The 18,848-nt window shown below is 45.5% G+C and overlaps 1 protein-coding gene across 6 annotated transcripts in view; it reads left to right on the top strand.

Moving 5' to 3' along the window:
* Positions 1–18,848, top strand: part of PRDM2 (PR/SET domain 2) — a 125,475-nt gene that overhangs the window by 43,312 nt on the left and 63,315 nt on the right. For 5 of the 6 annotated variants that reach the window (XM_041767603.1, XM_041767607.1, XM_041767606.1 and 2 more), the window contains 2 exons: positions 3,649–3,801; positions 10,136–10,262. In XM_041767603.1, the coding sequence (XP_041623537.1) occupies positions 3,649–3,801; positions 10,136–10,262 (280 nt within the window). Of the gene's footprint in view, positions 1–3,648; positions 3,802–10,135; positions 10,263–18,848 lie in introns of those variants that run through there. The other variant, XM_041767608.1, reaches the window with a different exon arrangement.

Here is an 18,848-nt window from a genome sequence, read left to right as displayed (position 1 = left end):
TAACCATTAGTAAGATTTTCATGTATTTAGTGTCAGGTTATTTTTCTCTTCATATATTCCTGTGTTTAAGACAAAAATGGTAAGGGTGCCTGGGTGGCACAGTCAGTTGAGCATCTATCTGCCTTTGGCTCAGGTCATGATCCCAGGGTCCACCCATGTCCGGCTCCCTGCTCAGCAAGGAGTCTGCTTCTCCCTTTCCCTTTGCCCCTCCTCCAGCTCATGCGCGCTCTCTCTCTCTCTCTCTCTCTCTCTCTCTCTATTTATATAAATAAGTAAGATCTTAAAAAAAAAAAAAACCCAAAAAGAAAAAAAATGACATCATCTTAAGCCATACTTTCTGTAAGTGGCTTTATTCAGTTGTCAATAGTATTCTTTTATACCTATAAAAATATTCCTCCAGCTTGTCGTTGCCTATGTTTTCTTCCAATTGTAGAAATAATACAAGTTCATTGGAAAAATTCTTAAGGGATACAGAAATAGCTAACAAAATAAAAGATTCCACATAAACCAACTGTTTACACAAAAGTACTTTTTAATGTCTACTTAGTATTCTGCTATGTGCACTGGATTATCATACTGAGCTGATCCATTGTGTTTTCCACTTAGCAATTAATGGAAAACAGTCTGTAATAAACCGCACTGTTAGGAATGTTCTTGTACATACATCTTGGTATAATTGCCAATTATCTCATGAGAATAAATTCCTATAAGTGGGTATGCTGGCTAAAGTGTGTATACGTTTTAAAGCTTTTTTGTCATGGACTGCTAAATCCCATCCAAAAAAAAATGATACCAATTAATTCTCTGATCAGCACTGTTTGGAGGATGTTTGCTTTCTAATCCTGTTTTTGTTTCTCTTAAAAATTTCTTTTTACCAAGTTGATAGGTAAAAATTATTGAATTTGAAGTTATTTTTTGATTATTAGATAAGTTTAATTTCTTTCATGAGGTTTTGGCCATGTGTATTCCTTTGTGAATTATTTTTCCACATTTTAAAAAATTGAGGTATTCATCTTTTTATATGAATTAGTATTCTAGTTTAAATATGACATAGCAGATGCTTTTGTCCATTTGAAATAAAATAAGCCATTCATAAATAAATAATTCATCCAAGTGGGCCACAGAGGTCTGTGTTGACCTGGGAGCCAGGGAATTCTGGCACAGCTTGTATGGTTATCCTGGTTGGTGGGCAGACTTGGTGTCTCTCCCCAGCTGCCTTCTTTGACTATGTGGGGTTTTCCAGCACCATCTCTGTTTGTCCTGGTGATTTCTGGATCTACGTCAGTATGTCTATGGGGAGTGAGTAGGACTCTGCCATCCGCTGTGATAAGTCGAAACAACACTTTGGATGGACTGCTCGTGTTAGCGTACAGTTGCTCCCTTACCCTTATCCCATCATGCTGGCAAACATGACAGATGTCTGTTAAACATTTTAAAATAAAGCCCCTTCTATTATTTGGTGTGTGAAGTTTCACTTTAAATTTTTCATTGTGATGCTGTCTCTTCATAACATACCACTTGAGGACTTCCCTTTCTCTGTTTGCAGGGACAAGAGTGTGTGTGTGTGTGTGTGTGTGTGTGTGTGTGCGCGCCGAGGGTAAATGATAGCTTGAAAAGGGGTCTAATGGGACACAGATAACTTTTCTTTAGAGTGGTGTAGGTAGATGTTCAGTAGACATCCAATTTCTAAATAAACTCAGAGGAGACACGTACAGGACAGTGAAAACACTCCTTGGCATGCTACCGGTCACATAGTCGGTGCTCATTAACTGATGCTGGTGGCACCTTGGTGTGTGACAACATCCTTTAGGTCATTCCATAGTTATTCATTGAGAGCCTCCTCAGTGGCAGGCTCTGGTCAAGCCTTGGGAGTGCTGCAGTGAGTGCAAAGGCTGACGTGTCTTTTCTTCATGGAGCTAATGCTGTGGTGTGGGGTTGCAGTCACTAAAAAAAATAAGTAAGGAGATGATCTCATACTTTAAAAGAGCATAAATGCTTTGAAGAAAAATCAGGTAGGATGGCTGTGGGGTGATGGGAAGAGAAGGATTTGCAGTTTTAACTAGGATGGTCAAGGAAGGTGCTGATAAGTATGGTTAGGTCAGGCAGATTTGGATTTAAGTGAGTGACTTTGGGAAAGTCCAGTTGAACTCTTGATCCTCAATTTCCACATGTTAAAAAGTGATAATAGTGAACCTGCTGCCTAAGGTTAAATGAGATGACATGGAAAGCATATAGCATTATGCCTGACATCTGACTCCTCACAGGAAAGAAGTATGGTTAGCACCCGTTGAGGTGGATGCTGCTCAGACACAGATACAGGCTGGGAGACACAGACATGCTCAAGAAAGCAGGGAGTGAGGCATGAGAGCTTTGTTCCAGAGGGACAGAGGCGGTAAAGAAGAGTGTGTAATGTGGGTAGGAGAGAAAAGAAGAAATGAGTGGGGGAGTCTTGGCTGTGTATGTGTAGGGAACAAATGAAACAACAAGAGTCTTTCCTTTCTTCCTAAAGAGAAGGTAAAAGACACATTTCTTTTTTATTTTTGACAGGTCTATCACCAGTTGACCCTTTGGTTCTATTTCAGTGCATAATCAAGCGTTTTACAGTCTAGTTTGGGGGGAAGTAAAAAAAAACCCCACATATATGATCTATATATGTATGTATGCATATTTTTATATGTGTATACATGTATGTGTGTATATACAAAGATAAAAGTTAAATATTGTTGCTAAATAGACTTTCAAATAAAGGAATGAGAAATGCTGGAAGTTTGGCAGAGGTGGGTAGGATGGGGACATTGACCCAGAGTGGATGAGTAGGTTTGATGGGAGTCCTGAGAGGGAAGTCGGGTTTCAGGTCTTTACTTTGGAAGGACACTGGTACTTCCCAGAGTGTGTTCCATAGCACCTTAGTCCTACAGATGATTAGGTAGAGAAGGTTTGGAGGGTCAGCTGAGTTTGTAAGAGCACCCGAGCGCCATCACACACAGTGGGGTTCACACTGCACGTTCATTTCCTGAAGCCCAGGGACCTCTAAACTGTGTAGTCCAGCAGAACTGGGCCCCCACATTCCCAGAACACTCAGGGAACTTGGTGTGGTGTGGTGCTGCCGGCAGCTCACTCTTCTTTTCCAATTACATTTAGGGACTGGAGTTGTTATTTGTCTTTGTGTGCAGACAGTATTTGCAGAGCATTTAGAGATCATTACACATACTTGCTATCGTTCTTGAAGTTTAGGAGAAAAAAATGACTCCAGCCCAGATAGAGAAATGATTAATGAGGATTATCAGTCTTGGCTCTCCGTTTTTCATCTTTTAGTTTTTTCTCTGTTGCTTATTTTTTTTTAAAAGATTTTATTCATTTATTTATGACAGAGAGAGAGAGAGACAGGGGCACAGGCAGAGGGAGAATCAGGCTCCATGCAAGGAGCCGGATGCGGGACTTGATCCCAGGACTCCAGGATCACGCCCTGGGCCAAAGGCAGGTGCCAAACCGCTGAGCCACCCAGGGATCCCCGTGTATTTTGTTTCTGTGAAATGTTTTGTTGAGTACTGCATATGATAAAAAGGAATTATCTCGAAAGTTAAAAATGGAAACATTTTGAAGACACTCCTGTTTTAACAATGGTGTGTCCTCCCTTTCTCCTCCAAGGTATATTACCCAAATTTGGGATGGATGTGCATTGATGCCACCGATCCAGAGAAGGGGAACTGGCTGCGATATGTGAATTGGGCTTGCTCAGGAGAAGAGCAAAATTTATTTCCACTGGAAATCAACAGGGCCATTTACTATAAAACTTTAAAGGTAAGAGTGTTAAGAGCTGGGCTGCTGTGAGTTACTATGCATGCATTTATTTTTGTGACTGACAGTAATGACTTTGCCTACCTTAAAAGGATTATGTTTGAAAGTGGTTCATCAACGCATCGCAAGGTCTTTGTTTTAAATATACAGTTGCCACTGCTTTCTGTGCACCAAGGCATGAAGATTGTGTTAAGTAATTACATACTGCATCCTTAGAGATACCGGTGAGTTAAGCGTGTGGCAGCTCAGTCCCTCCTCCTAAGATACAAATACACCACGAACTGTCCCAGGGCAGATTTGTCCAAGTATAGGACACTGTCAGTAGCAGTGGTCCTTCTGTGTTAACTGAAAACACATTCTTGGTCTTCAGTGTCATGTAGATGTGGATTAGCTTTTTTTCTTCCTAGATTTTATTCAGAATGGAAGTTAAGTGGAATGGGTTTCTTCTTTTCTGCCAATTTTTTTATTTGGAGGCTTTAATCATTGAGATGAAAAGAAGAGGAAAATCATCTTCTGGAGTTTGTCGTGAGGCCAGAGGTCACTGAGTACATGCAGGGCAGTTAGCATTCGGAAGCCTAGAGTGCTGCTGTATTTCTGCAACAGTCAAGTCCATATCTCTGTCCCTGTTTTCGTGTTGTCTGGGAAGGCAAATCTGCAGTGATCCTGCATGGAAGTGTCCTTAAAGAGGCTCTGAGGTAAATGATTGTTCCTTTTTGGAATAGATACATTAACTAAAATTGGCTGCAATTCAAGTTTCTGTTTATTCACTTCCATTTAAAAATGTCCTAGACAGTCCATGAAAACCATGAAAATGGTCTCTGTGGACTTGAAATCCCTTGAGCAAGCGTCCAAGACAGTGGTCAGCTTTGCAGCATGGTGGTGCTGGGACTTTGGGAAATTTAGTTAACACAGAGCTGTTTAATTTTCCTTTGCTGTATTTTTCCTGTCATCCTTAGCCAGTTGGACTGTCCTTTGCTTCATATATACCCATGTCCTTGATTCCAGTCCCTACGGGAATTTTTTTTTTTTTTTTGGTGGTATCTTCTCGTATAAAATGTCTCCCATTGTCCTTCTCATTTTCTTTCCGCTGGGTTGCAATCACATGATTTCCTAGTAGGTGTTACTATGCAGTTTTGTTACACCACAGCTTGAAATTGGATTCAGAACTTGATTCAAGAATTCGTTCATTGTTTCTCAAAATGACTTCAAGTGACAGTTCCCTCTGATTAAATTGGTGACGCAGAATCCTGGTGGAGATGAAGTAACCGGCGAGGGGATGAATGCGAGGGGATCAATGGACAGCAAGCCCAGGATGATAGTCAGGCATTCCGCAGTTCCTTCATCAGACTTCCAGTTAAAACGTATTCATCTCTGGTAGCAGATCTGGGAAACACTAAGAATGGAGTGAGAATGGTATTTGGGAGAGTGAACTTTAAAACCAGACTTCTGGGTTAAATCTGGGCTTGCTTTGTGAGCCAAGGCAACCAGCTTTCTGTTTCTTAGTTTCCTTATTTGTAACATACAGGTAATTATGGTAATGACCTCATAGGGTTATCATGATGATTGCATAGGTTATTAGAGGTAGAGCTCTAGTGACTGATAAGTGCTAAATGCTAGCTGTTATTTTTGGTGAGGTGGTATAGTCCTGTGGTTAGGAGTAGGGACTCTGGAGCAGATTGCCTTATGAGTGAATTCTGGCTTCTAGATGTCTGACTGTGAGAAGTTACTTAAACTCTCTTAGTTTTCTCATCTGTAAAAATGCAATTAATACATAGCAGTTGTTGTGAAGGTTAAACAAGCCACTATGTATAAGGTTCCTTGAACAGTTCCTAGCCTAGCCTGAGTACTCCCAAGTGTCAACTGGCCGTACCACTGCTACTCTTTTTACCTTTGTCTGAAGTAACATAGCTCTGTCTTTGCAGACTTTCCGCAGTCCTGACCTTTGATGTTTGCTCACGTACACACAAGACCTTTCAGATTCCTTGCTGGTGATTATCTGACTATAATCTTCTAGATTAAGCTTTCTGTGGGTTTGGTTTTGTAAATAAATTACACGTGATGTTCCTCTGGGCTTTGTATAGCCTTCTCAACTATCACCCAGATAATGAGGAGATCTCGACACTGGTCTTGTTTATAGTATGATTAAAAACTATTTTAAATTCCTGAAGGTTAGGGGCGCCTGGGTAACTTGATTGATTAAGCATCTCCCTTTGGCTCAGGTCCTGATCCCAGGGTCTTGGGATCAAGCCCCACATCAGGCTCCCTGTTCAGTGGGGGCCTGCTTCTCTCTTTCCCTCTTTGCTCACGCGAGCTCTCTCAAGTAAATAAATAACTTCCTTATAAAAAAAATTCCCGAAAGTTAGCCTGCCATCCGTTTCATTAGTTTGATAAATATTTATTGAGAGTCTACTACATACAAAGTATTCTTCTGTGGTAGTGAGTAGAACAGAAGGTCTCTGGTCTCATGGAACTTCAATTTATGGCAGAGGAGGCAGATAATAAACAATGAGTAAAATTATACAAATTATATAATTTTATATCTGGTGGGTCAAGGAAGACAAGACCTATAAACCCTATCCACCCTACCCCTTAGTATAGGAAGGAGCCAGTTACACAAAGATGTCTCCCAAGAAGAGCAGTCTAGGAAGAGGGGCTTGGAAGAAGCAAAGGTCTTGGAGTAGGAACAAACTAGATTTATTTATTTATTTATTTATTTATTTATTTATTTATTTATTTATTTATTTATTTATTTATTTATTTATTTATTTTAAAAGACTAGAAAAGGCCAGTGTGGCTGGAGCAAGGAGAGGAATGGTAGATGAGGCTGGTGAGGTGGCTGGGGCTCAGATCCAGTGGGGCCTAGTGGCCCGCAGGGAGAAAAATAAATTTCAGTCTTCAGTTCGCCCGTTGGAGAGTTGAGGCCATCTGACCTGTGACTCTGAAGAGATCATGCTGGCGAGTTGATTGTAGGTGGCTGAGTGTTGATGTGCTTTGTGTGTTCTTGTAATTCTGGAGTACTTCACTTATTCTGACCTAGTGTCAGGAATATTTATTAGAACCCTTGCCTGTTCCCAATTGGTCTGGTAAGATTTCAAGTTTATATTTACTGATACTTAGGTAAGAGTATATGCTTGGTTCTGTACGTCTGTCAGAACTCAAAGGAGAAGAAAGATTTTAAAGTCTTCTTTTAAAGTGTTCTGTTGAACACCACAGTACAATACATAAAACAGAAGTTGTTTGGACTTTCAACTTTATTTTTAATTTTTTTAAAATTTTTATTTTTATTTTATTTTATTTATTTTTTTTAAAGATTTTATTTATTTATTCATAGAGATGCAGGGAGAGAAAGAGAAGCAGAGACACAGGCAGAGGGAGAAGCAGGCTCCATGCGGAGAGCCTGATGTGGGACTCGATCCCGGGACTCCAGGATCATGCCCTGGGCTGCAGGCGGTGCTAAACCACTGTGCCACCGGGGCTGCCCTCAACTTTATTTTTTAAAATGTGGGTTTATCTTTCCTCTGTTTAAGGACATGATTTTTCTCTTCTGAAATTTGACTTACAAAATCTTAAATGTGCTAAGCAGTGCAGAAGAAAAAACATAGTACAGAAGCAAAGGAGCAATGATTAAAAAAATACGTTTTCCTCTTCGCAAAGTTCTGTTAGTTGTGTAGCTGTTTTACTGTGAATTTTTTTTACTGGGAAGTATATAGCTCAATGATACAATAGTCATCTCAGCTGCTAATGGTTTTGAAGGTTGTTCAATAGCTACAAATCAGGTTGTTCTTAACTTAGCTATGTACCAGCTATTTAGAAATGTTATATGAGATTTGAGTTAAGAACAGATTCTATTGTGTGTTTAATATTGTGTTTTGCAACAACAAAAGAGTACCCTCCTTAAAAAAAAAAAGTTTGTGCTGATATTTATCTTCACACAGCTGCTAGTACAGTCAGTACTCTGCAGAAGATTGCAGTAGAACGAACAAGCTCTGAGTCTGGGAGGTATCTTGGAAATATCCAGTGGGTTTCTGGTAGCCAGTGTTCTGGTTATGCTGTTTGGCTAGGGACAAATGGGGTATACATTTTTCTTCACTCCTTTTCATGTTTCTTCTTTACTTTGGTTTTATTGAAGACTTCATTTATTTCTCTGAACCCTAATCATTTCAAATATTATAGGATACTGCCATTTCATACATATATGACTTAATAACAAAAAAACAGAAGCAAACTATATTTTGGAACTAGAAATAGTTTATTTAAATAAAAAGCCTGTTCCTTCAGCAGAAACAGATTTAGCCCATCAGAGTGCCAAAAGATATCTGTAATGGCTATTTCAATGCATTAACAGCTTATATATTAGATTTTTTTTTTGTTTCTTTGAGTGTAATTGTTTCAATAAGGCAAATAATAGTATATTGGTTTAAATATAAGAAAATGGCAGGTTTTAGCCATCCTTGGGGGAGCAAAGGAAACAGTATCTCGTTCTTTCATTTAAAAAACTTTAGAATATCTTAAAATTTGGACTACATAAACTGAGTTCTGCAGAGAATGAAACAAAGGCTACTTTCAAGGGCTTTATCTAGATGAGAAGGTATGTTAAAATGAGGAACTGTGCAGTTTCTAAGTTGGCATCTTAGATGGAATTCACCTGCACCTAAAACCAAGGGCCTCCTCTTCCATGATCCGAGTGCAGCGATCAAAATCAGGAAGCTAACACTGACACAGTATCTCATTAGCTAATCTCTACACCTTATTCACATTTTATCAGTTGTTCCAACCATGTCGTTATAGGAAGAGAAAGCTCAGTTGCATTCAGCTGTAATATCTTATCAGTCTCCTTACTGTGGACAGTACGTGGTCTTTGTCTTGTATATCCTTTCAGTTTTGAGAGAACTGGTCGGCTATTTTGTAGAATGCCCCACAGTTTGGGCTTTTCTTACATTTCATCCTGATTAAGTTACGGTCGTGGCATTTTGGGCCGAGCTCTCCAGAAGTGATGATATTCTTTCCTGTGCATTGTATCAGCAGGCACCTGATGTTGACATATCTTGTTCTAAAGGATACTGTTTTTACCTTTGTAATTAATGTTTTATGGGGAGATGTTTTGAGACCATACAGCTAATACTGTATTACACCTGAAACTTACACCTACTAGTTTCCGCATCTGTCGATGAATCAGTTATTAATGCTACGATTACCAACTGGAGGTTTTCTAACATGTCATTGATTGGTTGGGATCTACTTTAAGGAAGAGAGAGCTCTTTCCTTCTCAGTTATTTACTTGTCCATTCACTAGATTTGTAATGGTATGGACTGATGGATTCTTACTTTATTCGGTGGGTTTTAGGTGCAGTTTTACTTGTGTTGTTACCCTTGGAACTTTTTGAACAGATGAGTCATTGAGAGAGAAGCCAATAAGCCATTTCCTTGAATTCTATTTAGGAATGTGATCTTTGCAGTCCGTGTATCTGTTTCGTCGGGATCCTATCGTAGGTGTCGTCAGCACGGCGGGGGTACGTGTCCGTCACTGCTTTTATGGCTTTTTCAGAGTTCATGTTTTAGAAACATAGTACCTGTGGGTTTGTGGTTTCTTCTCTGTTATTTTTGGGAATTTCCTTGTGAGTCTAAAAGCTGTCCGGTGCGAGGGCGAGGCAGCGGCCCGTCCTCGGTCCTCGGGAGCAGGTCGGTGGCCGGGACCCCGGGACCCCGGGACTTCTGGGATTCCGCGGCGGCGCTTGTGGACGCGGACTTAGGGCCCTTCGCGGCCCTGCCGAGCCTGCTCCCGAGCTTGCTCCGAGACGCGCGCAGGCCGCGAGCTTCCAGCGCTTCTCCTTCCGGCCGCGGCTCTTCCCACTGCGCTCTCCGAGGGTCGCGAGCCTGCAGGTCGTGGGCCGATGGTTGCGCGTCTCAGTTCTTGTGCGTGGGCGGCCGCGGCTCGGAGCGGGGGCCTTCGGGGGGGCCCGCGGCTGCGCAGGCCGGGAGCGGCGGGGCGACGTGAGGTCCTCCCTCCAGCAGAGGGTCCCCGCCCGCCGCCGCCGCCGCCGCCGGCCCGGCCCGGCCCGGCCCGCGGCCGCCCAGCTTCGGGAGCCCTTCCTGCCCGGCCGGCCTGGCGCCGCGCCGCGCCCGCCCCGCGCCCCGCCCCGCCGCGCCCGGAGCCCCGCCCCGCCCGCCCGCCCCGCCCGGAGCCCCGCCCCCGCCGCGCCCGGAGCCCCGCCCCTGCCCCGCCCGGAGCCCCGCCCCCACCCCGCCCCGCCCGCAGCCCCGCGCCCCGCCCCGCGCCCCGCCCCGCCAACAACCGCCGCTCTGATTGGCCCGGCGCCTGTCTCTTCTGTCCCCGCAGCCAATCGCGCCGGGCGAGGAGCTCCTGGTCTGGTACAATGGGGAAGACAACCCCGAGATAGCAGCTGCGATTGAGGAAGAGCGAGCCAGCGCCCGGAGCAAGCGGAGCTCCCCGAAAAGCAGGAAAGGTAGGCGCCCGCGCCGCCCCGGCTCCCCGCCGCCCGCCGCCCGGCCCGGCCCGGCCCGACCCGGGGGCGCCCGCGGCCCTCGCTGACCTTCCCCGGCCCCGCGCGGCGCCACTCGGCGATCCCGGCCCCGGCCCCCCCCCCCCCCCCCCGGGCCGCTGCTGAATCACGGCCGGACGCCGCGCTCGCAGCCCCGCACGCCCGGCGCAGCCTTAGCCTTGGGTGCCGTTGGCCCCGGACGCGTCACCAGCCGAGCTCCCCCGTGACATTGCCAGGCCCGCAGATACGGCGGCCTCGGTCCGCCCGGGACGGCCGCGCTGCCCCCGCCCCCGCCCCCGCCCCCGCCGCCGCCGCCGCCGCCGCCGCCGCCGCCGCCCCGCCGCCCGGGCCCTGCCCTCCTCTGGGCCTCCCGGAGCAGGCCGCGCCGCTGCTCCCCGCTGTCCCGCTCCCCTGCCTCCTCTCCTGCCCCCCTGCTCCCCGCTCCCCGACCTACGCTCCCGCTCCGCTACCCGCTCCTGCTCCCCTGCCTCCTCCCCTGCTCCCGGCTCCTACTCCGGCTCCCCTGCTCCCCTGCCTCCCTGCCTCCACTCCCCTGCTCCCCGCTCCCCGCTCCCCGCTCCCCGCTCCCCGCTCCCCTGCCTCCGCTCCGCTCCGCTCCCCGCGCTGCGCACGATTGCAACACTCCGGGTGGGCGAAGGTCTGGGCGCCGCGGACCTTCTCGAAATTAGGCCACTAACAAGATGGAAGTTGACGACTGTGCTGTTGTGTCACTTCTGCACACCGCTCTCCTAGTTTTATTTTGTTTTATGATGTTTCCGAACAAAAGGTAAAGCGTCGTCACACTTTAGGGAAGGGGATAATTTCTCGGTAGGAAAACAGTTTGGTCGGATGGATCGTATTTCCAGCTGGCGTTCGGACACGTCGGGATTTTTTTTTTTTAATGAAGAATTTTAATATGAATTGGCGAATCTTTCATAGAGTCCAGTTTGAATATGTGCCAAGGCACGGTATGGTAGTTCCTCACTCGCATAAATCCTTTTTTGTTTGTTTGTTTTGCCTGCTTTAGCTCTTACGTAAATTTTTGTAGTCCTCAGAACTTAGGCGCCCATCCCGTCGTTCACTCACACCGTAGCCGAGTGAGCTGCGGAAGTCACACTGTAAATAAAATCAACCTACTCTGATTTTGGAAGAATGTAAAAGTAGTGTTTAAAAATGTAGGCGAGAAGTCGATTCTGATTTTTTTCTATTACACATTCTTCTGTATTTCGCAGTGTAATGGGAATACAGTTAACTCATCCAAGAGAAAGTTGGTGGGGTCTTTCACTAAATGCATGTTTCCTATTTATCAGATATTATCTTGTCATTGTTTTAGTCCATTAAATGCTTTGATCCTGCATCAGATGATCAGGGTCTAGAACATTCCCGAGTGTTTCTTCTGCTGTAACTGAATATTTACGATTTCTGCTGTTTTTAGGCTTAGTACATCATTGTTTGCACACTGTTTACATATTTCAGTTTGTTCCTTTATTTAGTGTTCTTTTTATTTATAAGTGATGCCATCAGCCTCTCCAGGTAAGTTGTGATTTATTTGCAGGGGTGGGAGTTTGGGGAAGAAGAGCAGATACTCATTCTGCTACTGACTGTAACTAATGATTTATTTAAATATATTCATAGCTTACTAGCACCTTCTCTCAGGTTTTTCTCTAGTTTGGCATACTTTGGTGTGCATGTTTAGAACGTTTCATGGCTTTCTGCTTTTTTATTGATTCCCTAAAATTTTTTCCTGCATATTTAGTTGGATGTGGAGGGAAAAACCTGAAAATAAATTTTTTATTGGTGATACATGAATTTTACACATTTACATTTTTATACCTGCCTGGATTGCTGGGTGATTGCTGGGTTTTTACATTGAATTAAGTATTTCATATTATCCTGTTACTATTTTTGTATTTACTCTGGGAAGCATGTAATCTACTGAGTCTTAGGTTTTAATGAAAATACTTGGCATGAAACTTGCTCTGAGAACTTAATAGTCTGTTTTGAACAACTTACTGGTAAAGAGTCCTGAAGTTTAGAGACTTTAAATAATGAGTCAAACCTTTGCTTTTAAATTAAACACTCGGTGAAAGCTAATATATAGCTTGCAAAGACCTGAAACGGAGAACTTTTTATTTTAACTTGGTTCTCTTTAGGTCTTATGTGTGACCTCAGACATTCATAACTATTTTTTCAGGCAGTGATGTCAGAGAGTAAATCAACAAAAATTTCATTCAGTAGCATGTTAGCTTAGTAATTCTGAAAGCCAGATGTTGAAGACATGCAGCTGACAGGTAGACTGACAGTGGACCTAACTAACTTCATTTTGGTTACGAGGCAGGGAGAGAGAAACAAAGGGCTGAATTCTTCAGGAGTTCTGGGCCTCGGCTCCTTTGCATGACAGCTGCTATGCCTACAGCTGTGCATTGCATGTGGCGCCTTTCAGAATTCATCACATCGCTGGTGGATCATGAGGCGTGTTCTGGGCAGTAAAAAGTCCTACTTCCTTTACAAAGTGGCCTCTTCTCTCTGTCTCTGTTACTCATTCATTCATTCATTCATTCATTCATTCAGTTCATGTTTGTTAAGTCCCTGCCATGTGCCAGGCACTCTGCTAGCTTGTACGGGGCAGTTGTGAGCAGAAAAGAAGCAGTAATGCTCCTCGTGATGCCTGGAGTCTAGTTGGGGAGACCGACATTACATAAGGAAGTTGCTGATCAGCACCTTGATGGTTGGCATGGAATAGGCCGTCAATAAACGTTGGCTGATTGGCAAACAAAGACCCACACAAACCTTGTAACGAAGGGAGAGCACGCAGTGCTGGGAGAATACAGTTCATATTGTCTCTGACCAGCAAGCATGCAGCTTTGCCATGGGCCAAAGATGTGCATACTTTAGGTGTTTCAGACGAGAGTTTTGGATTCTCAGCTTCGTAATTCAGCCTGACTTCTTACATGCCTGAGCAGCCCGTTATGAGACGGAGCATGAGAGTTTCTTGGCTGGGACAGCTGAGACTTTGCAGGTAGAGAAGGAGGGAGAGTTTTTTAGTGTCTGATGCTTCAGTTATTTTAATTTGAACCACAGGAAGATTGTGTTCTGGGAATAGAAACCTAGAAAGGCCACAATTAGAAGAATTTACCATCTTCTCGATTTGTGCCATTTGTGCCGTTTGTTCCTGTGAGATATAAGAGATTGAGTTTGCTTGTTAGCAGTACATAATGACTGTTGGCAAGAAGTTCTTGTAAAATACAGACCATAATAGAATGTGGCGTTGCACTGCTGTCTCCTGGCTACGGGAGAGCCTTACCTAAAGTCCTTACCTGAGCCCTAAGAAAACAATAGTGGCTCATACAGACGGGCTTAGTGGAAGGAATGTAAGACACAGGAGTCCTGGGTTTCCCTCAGGTGTGTGACTGGGGAAGTATGTCACCTTTCTGGGGTGTACAGTGTCCATAGCTTTAAAAACGAGTGTCCTAACATGGCACGGTCTCTGTGCCACCTAACCTCATGGGGTTGCTGTCAAGAGCAAAGGAAATAATGAGAAAGAGCTCAGTGCCACGTGCCAGGACCATTGTTAACAGTAAGTGCTGCCTGATGCAGGGGGGTAGCTGACAGTTGGTGTTTCTTGCAGAGGAACTCTTGAGTCTGTGACTCATTTAATCAGTCGGTAATTATGGAGGATTTCTCTAAGCCCAGAACCAGCAGCGGACCCCTCCATTCTCCTTTCCCTTGGCGGAACCTCGCACTGTGCCACTTCACCTTGATTTTTGGCCTCCTTCTCACCTACTGACTTTCCCATTCACAGCAAATTAGAGACAGAGGAATTATTTATAGCAGCAGATAGTTTTTATAGCTGGGAGCTGGACGGTAAAGAAGGCGGTTTATAACCAAACTGGCGGTGCCTTGTGAAGAGTGTAGCTCCTTCGGGTTACTTGAGAGCTTTTAGATGATCCTTTATAGAAAGTGTAAGTAGTCCCTGAGACTGCCAGCTAGTTTATAGTATCTGTGGAGGTGATTTGTAGTCATCACAGAACAGTTAAATTATAATCAACTTAAAGAGGAAATGTTCCGTGCGTCTCTGTAATCAGAGTCGTTCAAATAAAGCACCTTGGTACTGTGAAGAGCACCTGCGCTTTCTTTAGTTGCACATATTTGGAAAGGCTTGCTTCTCCAAAGGTGACGGAGCCTACACGCACTTAAGAGTCAAGTTAGGGAGGTAGGAGATCTGTGTGCAGAATGATAGCTCTGTGGCAGTTTAAGGGGAAAAAAGTAAGTGCTGACCTGCTGGTGTGGGCAACAAGGGCTCCGGATGCCAAGAGGAGGGAGAGCTTGGCTGGGGCGCTGGGTCGTCTCTTTAGTAGAAAGGGTGGCGAGACGGGGGCATTCCGAAGGTGGAGAGGAGCCTTGGGGGACTGTCAGAGAGGAGTGGCGGCAGATATCTGGAGGGTCCCCCCTCGGCCTCTCACAGGCATTTGCCGGTCCGTGTCTGACACTGTGCTAGATGCTGAGGTTCCAGCCGAGAACTGGAGTGGCCAGTGTTCCCACCGTCACGGAGCGTACGCCCCAGGGAGCAGGGGGATGGTCAGCTAGATGAACAGTGTGAGTCTGGAACGTGTGTGTGAGCTGGTGGGGCGGTGGATGTGGGTAGCCAGGGATGGCCTTTCAGAAGCCGTGACATGAGTGGCGCAGGGGTGGGCCCCCGCTCAGCTCCAGGAAGAGGGACCGATCTGGATGTTCTCTCAGCACTTTGGGCGGTTTATTGCTCAGGTAGGGGAGGAGGCATTGGGGGGGCCACCTAGAAACCCACACTTGCGTGGGTTTTGTATCATGAAACTCAGGTCTCCAAGTGGACGCACAGGCCCCTTCTCTACCAGGCGCTGCACTCAGTGGCTGGATTGGGAGGGAAAAGGTCCAGGGAGGAGCTTACCGCCCATCTTAATGTAGCTCGGTGCAGGTCAGGCTTCCTAGGTATTCGAGTTTATGTGTGTTTGGGGCCCATGGTAGGAAGGGGTAGGCAGGAACCCCTTGGGAGGGGACATGATGCTGCATTGCAGTGACAAAGCAGAACACGGTGGGGGAGGACTCCTGTGAAGGATTCTGAGGAAGAGAAGAAGGAAGGACCTTGTACGAGCTGGGGAAGGAAAAACTTGGAGGGACATGGGAGGTCACAGGTCCCTGCTGGACAACAGGTAGAAGACAGGTGCAGCAGGAGGCTCTGGTGGCAGTGGAGAGGGTGCTCGGGGACAGAGGTGTGCGGTGCTCCAGCCGGGCGGGGTCAGGAGCCTGGAGCAGTGCTGGGCACTCTCCCGTGGGTGTTCCGCGCAGCCTCTGCTGCTGTGGTGCGCACACCACCTCCAGATGAGGAGATGGACACTTGGCCAGCTTGGTGAAACTGTCGGAACTCACGGCTGGTGGATGGCAGAGTCAGAACTTGAGCCCAGGTTTTCTATGCTTTTTCTTCTACAGGATATGCTGCTTTTTGTCCGCTTGTCCATGGGGTGGGCTGCAGCAGCAGATATGACAACACCAGTTCCCTTTAAAGTTAGGATTACAGGATGCAAGCTGAGAACGGGTGCTTTGGTGGTGTTTGCTAGTCTCCCATAGCAGCCGCCGCCGACGGCTCTTTTTGTGGCTCCTTGGCCAAAGCTGAAGGGCAGAGGCCTGGCCGTGGTGCCTGAGGGTGAGGCCCTTGGGCCCTGAACCTTCTGGGCACCTGTTGGGCAGGTCCTGTGCCCCCTTCCTTGTAGGACACTCTGCAGTGGTTCTGGTTCACAGGTGCTGGAGCGGGGCGTGGGGTGGTTGGAGGTCGTGACGTTCCTGTGGAAATGCTGCCCCAGCACTAACCTGTCGGGTTGGACCCAAGAGAGCAGTGTCTTGGTTGGTTCCCACTGTAGCTTTCACTTCCCTCTCGCTGAGTGTTGGCCTTTGCAGAGTGTTGGGTCCCATCTCTGATGGTTGCCTGCCAGGTTGATCCACGCTGCTGTGGTGGTGCTCTGTTTTTTAAAGCTTGATACAGGGATGCCGGGGTGGTTCAGCAGTTGAGCGTCTGCCTTTGGCCCAGGGCGTGATCCTGGAGTCCTGGGATCGAGCCCCGCGGCGGGCTCCCTGCATGGAGCCTACTTCTCTTTCTGCCTGTGTCTCTGCCTCTCTCTGTGTCTCTCATGAATAAATAAATTAATAAAGTCTTTTTTAAAAAATAAAAGCTTGATACAGTTTTGATATTTTTTCAGCAGTAGGAGATGGGATTTTTTTTTTTTTTTTGATTTCTAATTCTACTTCTGATGCTTTTCTGACTTCAAATTTAGGTAATAAATTGCTAAGTAGTTTTGTGCCTTTGATGTTTGCTGTGTATAACTTATTCATAGGGAAATTATATGGATTTACTAAAATTTTTCAAAGCATTTTGTGCATTTTTCAACTGTAGTTCAGTGGATGAACTTGGGAAAAATCCCGATACATGCGATGATTAAAAACTGCTTTAAGCATTGTGATTGAGTATATAGTTAGGCTGTTATTCTGATTCTCCTGTTCATATGTAAATTGGAAGGTGAGCCAAATGCAGAAAATAGGTTTGATCATGATTAAATTTTCTAAAAGAAAAAATGTGAGACCTTTAATGTAGTGGGTACCAACTCGTTTAGTTGATTTTTTAAAAATTTGGTTGTAATTTGAAAGTAAACAGAAACCAAATGCAATCTTCTGTGCTTTCCCTAAATAGGAGTACTAAGTTCTTTTTTCAGAATTATGGATTAATTGTTTTTAAAACTCATTGAGTGCTTCCTTTCCCTAGGTGGTTTCCTGTTCTGGTTTACAGAGGGGCTGTTACACACATGAACTTAGTAGAATTACAGAAAGGAGTTTATTGAGGCTGCCTGTGAAGAAGTGAGGACTTGGGTGAACACTCCCAGGGCACCGTGACGCACGTTCTCCATACGTTAGGCTGAAAGAAAGGTCGGCCAGTTGGGGTTGCAGATAGGCTAGGCTAGGCTAGCCTGGTCGTGTTGGCACTCATGTGACCTGTTCATATTTCACAGGCTGCCAAGGACAGTTCTAAAGTTTGATTTCATTAATCTTAATAATTTGGCTGACACAGTTCAGGGAATGTGAATGACAAGAGAAGCGAGAGTTACTCGGAAAGGCTACTGTTGTTCCTCGGAGTGAGAATGATGAATACTGAAAGCAGCTGTTTTTCTTTATTAGCGCTCCGATTAAACCAGTGTCAGGCGATACAAGAGTTCTGGGTTGAATTCATTCCTTATGGTATATTGTGATGCGGACACATCTCGTGATTGGACACTTCCTGCACATCCTATCACTCTGTGATGGATCATTGCTTTCTGTTGAGGGTGAGCGTGAACAGCAGTTACTCGTTGGCATGTCTCACGTGTGCCTGGCGCTGTGCTTAGTGCTCCATCTACAGCGTTGACGATGCTCCCTGCTCGTAGTGCTGCAAGGTCAGGAGGCTCCTGATCCCCCTTTACATGGTTGGCCCAAGTCCACCTGGCTCCTACGTTATTTGGCTTCGTCTTGTTTGCCTAACTCCAGTTTTTATTCATAATGTTTCTGAGTAGGACAGTCATACTGAGTAAGTAGCAGTGTTTTATAAGGCTCCACTAATTAGCCAAGATGAATTTTCACTGCTCACTGTAGAATTGCCCACTTTAATCCTAAATAATAAGGCAGTGTGATTAAATGAAGCCTTTGGTATTAGAAAGCTAACTTATGGTGAGAACTAATGCCTTCAGTTATTTTTGCCTTGGGGTTTATGGGATTGAATAGATTTATTGTATTCCTTTGAGCACCTCAAAGAAACAGTTCTTAAAAACACTGTTAGAATGTGGCGTTGCACTGCTGTCTCCTGGCTACGGGAGAGCCTTACCTAAAGTCCTTACCTGAGCCCTAAGAAAACAATAGTGGCTCATACAGACGGGCTTAGTGGAAGGAATGTAAGACACAGGAGTCCTGGGTTTCCCTCAGGTGTGTGACTGGGGAAGTATGTCACCTTTCTGGGGTGTACAGTGTCCATAGCTTTAAAAACGAGTGTCCTAACATGGCACGGTCTCTGTGCCACCTAACCTCATGGGGTTGCTGTCAAGAGCAAAGGAAAGAATGAGAAAGAGCTCAGTGCCACGTGCCAGGACCATTGTTAACAGTAAGTGCTGCCTGATGCAGGGGGGTAGCTGACAGTTGGTGTTTCTTGCAGAGGAACTCTTGAGTCTGTGACTCATTTAATCAGTCGGTAATTATGGAGGATTTCTCTAAGCCCAGAACCAGCAGCGGACCCCTCCATTCTCCTTTCCCTTGGCGGAACCTCGCACTGTGCCACTTCACCTTGATTTTTGGCCTCCTTCTCACCTACTGACTTTCCCATTCACAGCAAATTAGAGACAGAGGAATTATTTATAGCAGCAGATAGTTTTTATAGCTGGGAGCTGGACGGTAAAGAAGGCGGTTTATAACCAAACTGGCGGTGCCTTGTGAAGAGTGTAGCTCCTTCGGGTTACTTGAGAGCTTTTAGATGATCCTTTATAGAAAGTGTAAGTAGTCCCTGAG

This window comes from Vulpes lagopus, chromosome 8 (assembly GCF_018345385.1).
Source record: "Vulpes lagopus strain Blue_001 chromosome 8, ASM1834538v1, whole genome shotgun sequence".
NCBI classification, from domain to species: Eukaryota; Metazoa; Chordata; class Mammalia; order Carnivora; family Canidae; genus Vulpes; species Vulpes lagopus.
Note: the sequence above shows the minus strand (reverse complement) of the source record. Positions and strands in the feature narration are given on the sequence as shown.